Here is a 10,243-nt window from a genome sequence, read left to right as displayed (position 1 = left end):
GACCACAACAGGCTTAGAGCTCACCTAAGGAGTGTTGCCAGCAGAGGAATCAGGGACCGGGAGGGCAGCAGAAAACACCTATGTACCTTTTTGTTCAGTGGATACTGCATGACAGTGTTGAACAGAAGTAATCCCACATCATAAATACAACAACCCCAAATGATGCAAAGTTAGGTAGAGGGGAAAGAAAGAAAGGGGGGTGGGGAAGAAGAAGAAAAGAAAAGGAGAGAAGAGGAAATAGTCTTAATCCTTTTAATAGTTCTTTTGCTGAAGGTATTTTTTTTTTCACCCCTTTAAAAAGATACAGTCAAAAACTCTGGGCCAACAGGAACACGTGGCCCCAGCTCCTGCCACAGGCTGTAGAAATGCTGCAGCACTGCAGGTTTCAGCAGTCTCCAGCGCCACACGGAGCTGGAAAGCATCGGTGGCCTCTGTCGGCAGTGAAAAAGGAGTTCAATGCCTCAACCCAGCGACTGAAAAGCGACAGCTGTCAAACGGTCTGAAAATCCTCTAAATGCTGGAGAGATGCTGGCCACGTCTCCTTCCCCTCTCCAGGATCACAATCACGAGCAGTATGTACAATGAAGATGACTTCAACGCTTTTCTTCTTTGTACGATCACGTACCTAAATACCGAATGTCCATCTGGTGTGGTCTTGTCCTTGGCCAACACGCCAGCCGCTCCACCCCGGGCTGGGGAGGACAGGGGGCCCGAGCTCCTGGGGAAAGGCAGGATCACAAATCCCACGGGCACAAGTTCCAGCATCTGCGCGCTCAGGTCTCACCTCCCCGCTTAATACTTCGGGAGCGACGCGGAAGGTCATCACCGCTGTGCGTTGCCTTCTACGGGGAGAATGGCGTGGTGGAGGCTCCGCGTGTGCTTGGAATCTAGGGTTTCATGCTCTTCTGTGAAGCTGTCTGGACTCGCTGCTCCATCTAAAGAACTTCCACAGCTAGAGTTAGGTGACAACATGTCCTGCAGGAGGTCTTCCTGGACTATCCCAGAGTCTTTGTTCGCTTTGCCCCTTTGGTTTCCTTCTTCTTCCTGGTCGTTGAGCAGCTTGGCGAGGAAGTTGATGTATTTCATAGCCAGGCGCAGGATCTCGTTCTTGCTCAGTTTCTTGTCGGGCGGGTGGGTGGGGATGAGCTTGCGAAGCTCTGCGAAGGCTCCGTTGACGTTCTGCTGCCTCCACCTCTCCCGGCTGTTGGTAAAAATGCGACGAACCACCTTCGTGTGAGGACCTGCGGTGGAGAGCGTGCAGAAGCGAGAGCAGAGCGTTAACAGGGCCTTCAGCGCTCTGCTGAACAGCTCGCCCTTCCCCGCGTTAACCAACCTACTGCAGTGGCAACAGCAAGGCAGTGAAACACTTTCCAGCTCGCCTGATGAGCTGAGGTTGCCCTAACTTCTGTTCAACCCAGTGGAAGGGAAACGTGAAGTTAGAGCTTTTTAGGGGTCTCCTGAGATGCCTAAATTAGAATCATAGAATCAACAAGGTTGGAAAAGACCTCAAAGATCATCAAGTCCAACCTGTCACCAACCTTTCACCCAAGACCTCATGAGGAAAGCTTAGACCATGACAGATGTACAGAAGCTTGCTGTATTTTTAAGGTATCTCAGATCATCAACAAGGTATCTCAGGGTCTTATTAAAAGCCTGTCTCACCAGATGATTTTAATTCCATCACGAAAGTGTCTTAAGGATGTAACATTGGGAAGGCAGCTTGAGCAGAGTCTTTTGACAAGTCTAAGATCCAGAGATCTTCCTTAAAGTAGGCAAGATTCAGAGCTGATAGAGACCGTGGGATTGCCACCAGCCTTCTGGGTGGTTTGCATGAAACAAGGTAGATCCCTATTTCAATGAGGACAGGCAGCAATGCAACCCAGGGGGTAAAAGCAGAGTCCCTGCTGGAAGGGTGATCATGGGTGGAGGATGAAGCAGTTTCACAGCTGACTTGAGGAGCACCTGCTCTCTCTGCACATCAGTGCTGCAGGGGAAAGGCTCCCTAGCTGACACTAACTGGGGAAGGAATTCTGAATTGCTGCAGTTGTCCATTTGGTTCAGTTACATGTGATCCCTGTAATTTTACAGCCATATTCCTGATGGGACATGTTAAACAAGATGGACACACAAAACACACCAATCCTTTCAGATCACTAGGTTAACTCCTGTTGGCCTCTGTTGTAGGGGAGACCAAAAAGCATGTCTGTCTGGAAGAGCTGTGCTGCAGGAATAGCAACACTTCAAGTAAGGACTGCAGGCCCTTGGGAAAATAGTTCATGTAAATAGACACTACAATAAGATGCTTTTGTCGTGAATAACCTTTTTATCCACACCTCCAGAGGACACCAACAATGGAAGGACACAGTGATCTCATGAAACTGTAGGAGAAAGACCATGGCAGAAACCCCATAGGATGAAGACAGGGTGAAGATCATCACAAAGTATGAAGCAAAGACTTGAAGATACCACATTGGTGATTCTCTCCCCTGTAACCCCCACTCTGAGACACTTGCCTAACTATTTCCTTCTGGCAGGAGCAAGTCCTGGGCCGTAGCAAAGAGCTTAAATCACATTTCTGGCATCACCCAGTGAAACCAGCATCCTGGGAGTCATTAAAACATCATTATTCATTCTTACAGAGCAAAACTCTTGGCTGCTTTGACTGCTGCAGCGCAGCCAAACAGTTGTGATTTTAGAGACATCCAAGTCAGGCTGCACCTTGACAGACCCTACCTGGCATGACATGTTCCAGCTGATTGACCACCATCACACTTCCCTCCCTTCAGGGAGAACTGAGACCCTTTGGTCCAGTGCATCACACAAAAGTATTCCCCACTGCAGAGTTTGTGTGGGACACTCTCCCAAACAGCCACATTAAAGCTCTCAGCTTCTCCAGTGTGTGAGCAACCATACAACTCACTTCTCCTCACAGTGTGCTCAAGAGCAGGGAGTCCCCCAAAACTGCTGAGTCCCTGGGAGAAGCTGAAGCATATTAAAATGAGAAGCTCATCTCTGACCTCCAAGATCCCAGCCCGACACTTTAACGAAGGCAATTTTTCACTCCCAAACAGCACATAAATGCCTTTTGTATGAATTTATGTGTTCATGGAAAGGGAAGGTTTCTTCTCCCTGATGTGCACAACTCCCTGTGCCATGAGGTCACAGAGAAGGTGGTGGGGACCAAGGGGACCTCAACACCACAAGCGTGTGCTGCACTACCAAGAAGGCAGTGGAGACTGTGCGGCAGCCTACTACAGTAATACAACGGTTTCAACACTTAATTGTTCTTTCCAGGCAAGGCAAAGCAACCATCCTTGAATCCAGAAGGAGATGCAGCCTAAAACCTTTTTACTCCCATTAAGGGAGTGTAAGGGTATAAGAAAAAATCACCTTGGATACAGTTTATTGGGAAAAAAAGGCAAATGTCAGAAAGCTTCTAATCTTCACAGGCTTCAAACATGCACTTCTATTCACTGAAGGACTAACTGTTGATTAAAAGGCATCTATTCATAAACACATCAGAAACCAGAATGAGAAAGAGCTCTTCATTTTCTTCTGGGGCACCCAAACCTAGCTCCAGTATATAGCACAATTTCTAACATCATTGGAGTTCTTGATTCCTGCATCAATTGAATTGAATATATATATATATATGAGAAAAAGATCAGGGGTTTGGACAAAATATGTCAAGCAATGGAGACATTTAAAATGCCCCATAGCAGAACAGATTTATTTCTCATAGAGAAACTTGCCTTGTGATTAATTCAAGCAATAGGTTGAGAATTTCTGCCTGCATTTTGTTCTAATTGACTGATTGAGGCTTTTTTTTTAAACTGTAATTAAGGAACTGAGAAAAAAAAAACCCCAATACAAAGATGAGCTTCCTGAGTTCCACAATATCCTTGCAGATACTTCTTTAACATTTTTAGCTCCATTTCTATCTATTTTGAAATAAATTATTCAAGGCACCAAACTTTCCCCAAAGTGGAGGAGGGGGAAGCCTGCCACTCATTTCCTGACAGAGGAAACCAAACACCAAGTACCCAGCAAGACCCTCCTGCCCTTCTGCTGAGGACCCTCAGAAGCAGTGGTTTTGTGAGCTGCAGTGGCACCTGGCAGGCGACCATCACAACCCTGAGCAAAGCCCAGCAGACCAAGCAGGCATGAGATGCACATTGCTACAAATTGCTCCTGTTCAAACAGCATCATCTGGACCTATTTTCCCCCACCAAAAAAAAAAAAAAACCCAACCAAAAAACAGTTCTGAGGCTAGTCTTGGAAAGAGGCTGAGCCAGAACCTGCAGGATTGGACTCCATCTATATACCTGCATTAAAGCGCGTATACAAAAACTTGGTTACAACCAAGTATCTCCAAAAAAACCTTGATTACAACCAAGTATGTCTGTAATCCTTACTATCTAATTCAACAGCAAGTCAAAAGCTCTAGTCAGTCACCATGATTTGATGGACTTTGGGCAGCTAAGCCTCTGAATCGAAGCCCAGACAAAAAGATCTTCTTGTGCCGGGGCTGGAGACAGCCTGCGCCCCACGGGGCTATAGGCTGAAAGGACCGGGCAGACGGAGGAGGGCAGGGATGGGGGAGAGAGGGGCTGATGAATGCAGATAACGCCTTGAGCCCGTCATTCCGTAGCGAGTTATTTGGGAGTGATGTGGATTATGATTTGATCTGATTTAGGCTTATCCGGGGAGCAGGAAAGGGACAGCTAGCTAGGAAGAAGGAAGATTAATTGTCTAGCGATTGAAATGCAGCGTTTACAGTCGCTGAAGAGAAAATACATTTCAATGGAACTCATTTGTAGAGGCTGTTAACTCTGCAGATAAACGGGTCAGCCTTCCAGGCTGCAGACACCCCTCTGCCTGGGGAGCCCCGCAGGCTCCCGCAGCCCATGCCTGGGAGCGGGATCCTGTTCTGCGCTCCCTGCCTTCACCTCTTGAAATTATCCTGCCAGTCCAGCAGGGATCCCGGCATCTGGGATCTCCAGTCCGACACCAGGCTATCGCCCTCCGCTCTGCTCCAGGGCTTTGCCACAAGACGCGACATGGTGTTATTTCTTCACAGCGGGCTGCAGCAGGCTGCGGGTAAATACGGAATCAAGGGTGCAGACAGGCTGGCAAAGGGACTGGACCCCATCCTGCTGTGACCCTACAGACTTTAGCACAGGTTTAGCTTTTTGCTTCAAGGCAGTTTAAAGGCAGGTGGGATCTTTATGCTCGAGGTTGCGATCTGCATTAGGACAGTCTCCTGGCTGAAAAGGTTTGCAAACACAGCACGTCATCGCAATGGCCCTGGTCCAGCCTCTGCACTTCAACAAAGACTTAAAATTTAGTGGTTTCCTTTGGATTTAGTCTTTAAGCAATTTGCAGAACAGGGGTGTAATTAACCATACGCTGAACTGCTTTGCTGCGTGACAGCAAATCCACCACCACACTGCTGGTCCTTAGGACGGACCTGGGCTCTGCTAGCACAGCTTTACCAGGGGAAGCTCCTCTGCCCCTACATATATCCTATGCGCCTTTTAGAATTTGGGATTTAATCCCCAGCACGTGGCACCGTGCTCCTTTCAGCAAATGGGGACCCCCCCCCTCCCAAGAGACAGTGCAGAGTCGAACATCTCTCACCGTCGGTGATCTCCATCTCGTAGGGAGAGGGTCTCCTCTTCACCCGATTGCTGCCGTACATAGAGAAGGAGTCCGGTTCACCGAAAAAGCCGCTGCAAAGGAAAGGCAAAAGAGGCCATAAGGACGCGCCGGCATTCCCCCGGCATGGCCGGGTCCCCGTGGGAGGGAAGCTCCCGGAGCAGGCGGGAAGTCGAGCTACTCCGTGACCACGGAAAGAGCTGACAGCTCACGAATCCGAGCCTGGCGTCGTGTGAACACACGACACGCAGCCGCCCGGGGACACGCAGAGGGGGACGCCAGCCCTATGTGGACCGGGGGATGTGGTAGCCCGGGGCACCCGGGACAGCGGGACTTGGGCAAAGCTTACACCGTTCCCCGCGGCTCTCCAGCCCGGATCGATTCCGCACCGCAGCCTACCCTGGGGCAGGAGCTGGCAGAACGAGTCCCTGTTCCCGCTTTCTCTGTCCCTTATTGCAGGACTCATCCAAGCGCAGGGAGCGCCTGGATCGCTCCGGGGATCTAATACAGCTCCCGACCGGTACCCCCTTTCTTGACGGACCCGTTGCTCTGGCCGGGACATTTCTACCGTGAATATATATTTTTTTTTTTTCCTAGGAACGACAGTTTTTCGTTTCGGGTTAATTCCTCCCCCCTTTCTTCCTTTGAGAAGTTGCATGCAAACCCGCGATGACTAAGCGCTCCGTGGAAGGGATACTGATGCCGCCCCCCCCACCCTCCCTCCCTCCCTCCCTCCTCAGCACCAAGTCCCTCAGCCGAACGGGGGACCCCTCGGGGACCCCCTCCGGGGCTGGGGTGGGAGACACACGGACCTGTTGATGGCGGCAAGCGGCTGGCCCAGGTTGTAGAGCATGGCCCTGCCGGGGGGCTGCAACGGCAGCGCGGGGGGACTCAGCTGCACCATGCGGGCCTCGCAGGCGGCCTCGGCTGCGCGGCACGGCTCGGCGCCCGGCGCTCTCTGCATCGCCTCCCCTGCCGCTTCCCGGCTTTTTATGTCCAAAGAGCCCCCCCGACGCACCAGCTCGATGACGGGCACGGGCACGGGGGCGGAGGGGGGCCCAGGGGAGGGCCGGCCCGCCTCCTTGGACGCCCCATTGAGCAGCAGCTGGGGGTCGGCCGGCGCCTCCATGCCCCCACGGCTGCTCTCCGGATCGCTCGTGGTCTCCGCTTCCGAGTCGTGCCGCCGGGGAGGGCGGGCATCGCGGGGGTCACTGGGGGGCGGCGGGGCGGGAGGCCTGTCCATCGTCCTGCAGAGAGAGATAGTGGTGAAGGGCGGCCCCAGCTTGGGGGGGATACCCCATCCAGGGCACCGCCCCGACGGGGTGGGGGCGCTTCAAGAGTCGGGCTTCGAAGGCGAGAAATGGGGGAAAGTTGGGGGGAGGCACTAATATCCCAAAATCCGTTGGAGTTTGGCCGGGGGGGAGGGCAAGGGAGGCACCGATCACGCCAAAACCACCGGAGTTTGCCCGGGGGAGGGCGGAGGAAGCACTGATCACCCCAAATGCACTGGAGTTTGCCGGAGGGACGAGCCTCGGCATCACTGCGAGAGGGTCCGGGGGTCCGTGGGGTCACACAGCCGAGCCGTGCTGTGACGTCACGACAGGGCCGAGGCGCTCCGTGACGTCAAGGAACCCCTCGGAGCAGCGGCGCTGTGACGTACCACAGCGCCCAGGCCCTGCCCGACGCACCGCGCAGGGGGCAGCAGGGCCGGACCCCACCGTGCTCCCTTCCGCAGCCGCGCTGATTAGCGACTCTACACGCGGAAGGTTGACAGCGGCAAGTGTAGCGAAACCAGCGCCCGGAGTGACGCGGTGTCTGCGTGTGAAATCATGCGGCCAAATTACGTCCGGGAAGGCTCAGCACAACCCTCCGCTCCGCTGTGGGGGAATTTATCCCCGAATTGGGGACCCCGGTGGTGTTCGCCGCCCCGTGGAACCATCCCATCAAGGCCCTGCCCCCCAGCAGCGGCCTCAGTTTGAGGGTTGACCGCCTCTCCTCCCGTTTTCGTTTGTGGCTATTATTTCTAAAACACTGAACTATACCCGAAGCCACTTTTTCCTTTGAGGGAGGGGGTTAAAGCAGCCCATAGCGGAGTCAATACCCCCGCGTACTCGGCGCCGCAGGAAGAAGGAAGGGGCCCGGCGAGGAGCAGCCCTCCACCCGCGGCCCTCATTGTCCCGCTTCTGCCGTGGAACGAATAATGCCTCGACAGGCTACCTCTCGCCGAGGGCAGGAAGCCATATCGCGACTATCGCCATGCTGTTTCTCCCACACCTCGCTCAGTTGTGTGGGGTTTTTTTTCCTCCTGTAAATAAGAGGCTTCGCGGAGCGGGGGGCTGCCACACACCGGCTCTCCTCCCTATTCTGCTCAGTGCTTTGCCTTGGGTAATCTATATTTATTATAGATATAATACATATATAATGCTTTGGGTTTTCGTTTTTGTTGGGCAGAATTACGAGAGAAACCCCATTTTTTTCTCCATATCTCGCCAATCTCTCTTTAAAAAAGCCCACACCAAAACAAAACAACCACCCAACGTAAAGCACAAGCTCTCTGCCTCTCCTCCAGCCTCCTCCCCGCCAGCCCTCTAGAAAGAAAAATCTAATTGCCTATTCCGATATTGTATAGGAAGAGATTACTCACATGTGTCATATTTAAGTAGGGACACCGCAAGTCTCTCCTGTTTCAACAAAAGCGCTCTCAGTGTCAGGCTGAATTTACTCCTCCCACCTCAAGGTACTTACGACTTTACAGAGAGGAAGGACACCCGCATCGGGATAAAACTGCTAAATCCTGGGAGGAAGAGAAGGGGGGGACAAGAAGAGGAGAGGGTGGATCTTGTGGGCCCGGACTGCCAGAGATCAGAGGGGTGCAGCGGAGAGGGAAGGAGGGGACGGCACCCCGGGGCGGCCCCCGTTTAGCGGGGACAGCGGCCACCCCCAGTGTCCCCCTTGCGCTGCGCAGCCGTGAGCCACCGCCTCGCACAGGGGGGCCACCGGGCGCGGCGGCCACGGCCTGGCGTGGAAAAAAGAAGTCAACCCAAAAATAAAATAAATATTTTTTTTTTTAAAGAAAAAAATAATTCCTCTATTTGCAGCGAATTCGGTGGGGATTTTTGACACGTCCCAAGCCCGGTCTCCCCGGGAGGAAATCCCAGACGGAGTTGTTTTTCTCCCGATGCGCTCGTAAAGAGCGGCAGCGGCGGCTTCTTCCACGCCCGTCTGGAAAAATTTAATTCCTAACCGGGCAAATTTAATTCCTAACGGGGCCGGTTACTGGCAGCTCTCCCGGCCGAGGTGCCGCGATGGCCGGGGCCGGGTGGCCGGAGGGGTGAGCCCGCTCCCGGCCGCGTATCAACAGGAAGGCGAGGACGTTTCCCCCCCGCCGCCACGAAATCATGCAAAAAAAATTAATGCGTTGTCCTTCGTTAAAAGCGAAGTAATCCCGACGGTGACTTCTCTCGCTTTCGTTAACAAACGAAATGCACCAAGCCGCAAAAATCCCCGCAGTGTTTTGCCTTCGTTTGGGGGCGAATTCGTTTAGAAAAATGGAGGGGGGAGGGTATTAATTCCCCGCCTGTTGGTTTCTATTCCGCAAAATCCTTTTGTTTTCCAGCAGCAGATCGGCAGGAAATTTGCAGCCCAGAAACGCACCTCTCCCGCGGGCCTTTTTATGGGGAAATCACCCCAAAGCGGACGGACGGGCGGGAGGGAGCGGTATATGGGGGAGCTCCCCCCTGGAACAAGCGAGCAGGCCCGTAGCGGCCAGGCCGGGTCCTGCTGTGTCCCCCCGGGGAAAGGCTGGCGGCAGCCGGGCCCGGCGGGTGCTTCACCCACGGCGGGTCCCACCCACGCCCTCGCTGCCGCAGCCCACCCCGGGGGGCCCGGGGTGGGGTGAGAAGCGCACCTCATCTTTTCAAAGAAGAAAGCGTCTCATCATCATCATCATCATCCACCCGGCGTTAAAGAATTAACAAAAAATATCATAACCCAACCGCGGAAAAGCCTTGGGATTTATTTTGTTTTTACCCCCTCACCTGTCACCCGATTGGGATAGAAGCCCCTCAAGTACCCCTGGCTGCCACCTGAAACCCCCACCCCCCAAACCCCCGGTTCCCCGCTGGCAGGGCCGGATTCCTGCCTACTCACCATTTGCTTTTCATTGGGAAAAGTGAGTGGAGCCATTTTGTGGCCTACGCATCGCGGCTATATTTGTAGTAAGTGTTGGGTGGCTTCAGCTGGGTAGGCTCTAATTCCACATCACGTCCAGTTTCCTATTTAGTATGGAGAGCGGAACACTACTGCAATGTGGCCGAGAGAGATAAAGCCCCAGCAGTGGCCCGCCTGCCCTGATAAGCTTCTAAACCCATTATTTATGAAATGATTCATTATTATTTGGCAATTTTATCGAAGGAAAGCGGAAAATTATTGCAGGGATATGCATAGGAATAACTCCGGAATGCATGCCTTCTAGCTTTTTATGTGTGTGTGCTTAGATGCTCTTAAAAAGACACTGCAAAAAAAAAAAAAAAAAAAAAAAAGGAAAAAAAAAAAAGGAGAGAGAGAGAAAAAAAAAAGAGTAATA

At 52.7% G+C, this 10,243-nt stretch overlaps 1 protein-coding gene across 2 annotated transcripts; it reads right to left on the bottom strand.

Annotated features, from left to right (window-relative positions):
* Positions 1-200: 200 nt before the first annotated feature.
* On the bottom strand, positions 201-9,930 carry TAL1 (TAL bHLH transcription factor 1, erythroid differentiation factor). Of its 2 annotated transcripts, XM_054165450.1 has the most exons (5): positions 9,808-9,930; positions 8,303-8,452; positions 6,471-6,905; positions 5,641-5,732; positions 201-1,241 (listed from the first exon to the last, which is right to left on the bottom strand). In XM_054165450.1, coding segments are annotated over exons 2-5 (948 nt in total). In that variant the 5' UTR covers positions 8,305-8,452; positions 9,808-9,930; the 3' UTR covers positions 201-822. The 2 variants fall into 2 exon arrangements, with proteins under 2 accessions (XP_054021425.1, XP_054021424.1); XM_054165449.1 differs by lacking the exon at positions 8,303-8,452.
* Between the last annotated feature and the right edge of the window lie 313 nt (positions 9,931-10,243).

This window comes from Dryobates pubescens, chromosome 11 (assembly GCF_014839835.1).
Source record: "Dryobates pubescens isolate bDryPub1 chromosome 11, bDryPub1.pri, whole genome shotgun sequence".
NCBI lineage: Eukaryota > Metazoa > Chordata > Aves > Piciformes > Picidae > Dryobates > Dryobates pubescens.
The sequence above is the reverse complement of the archived record's forward strand: the minus strand, read 5'-3'. Positions and strand labels throughout refer to the sequence as shown.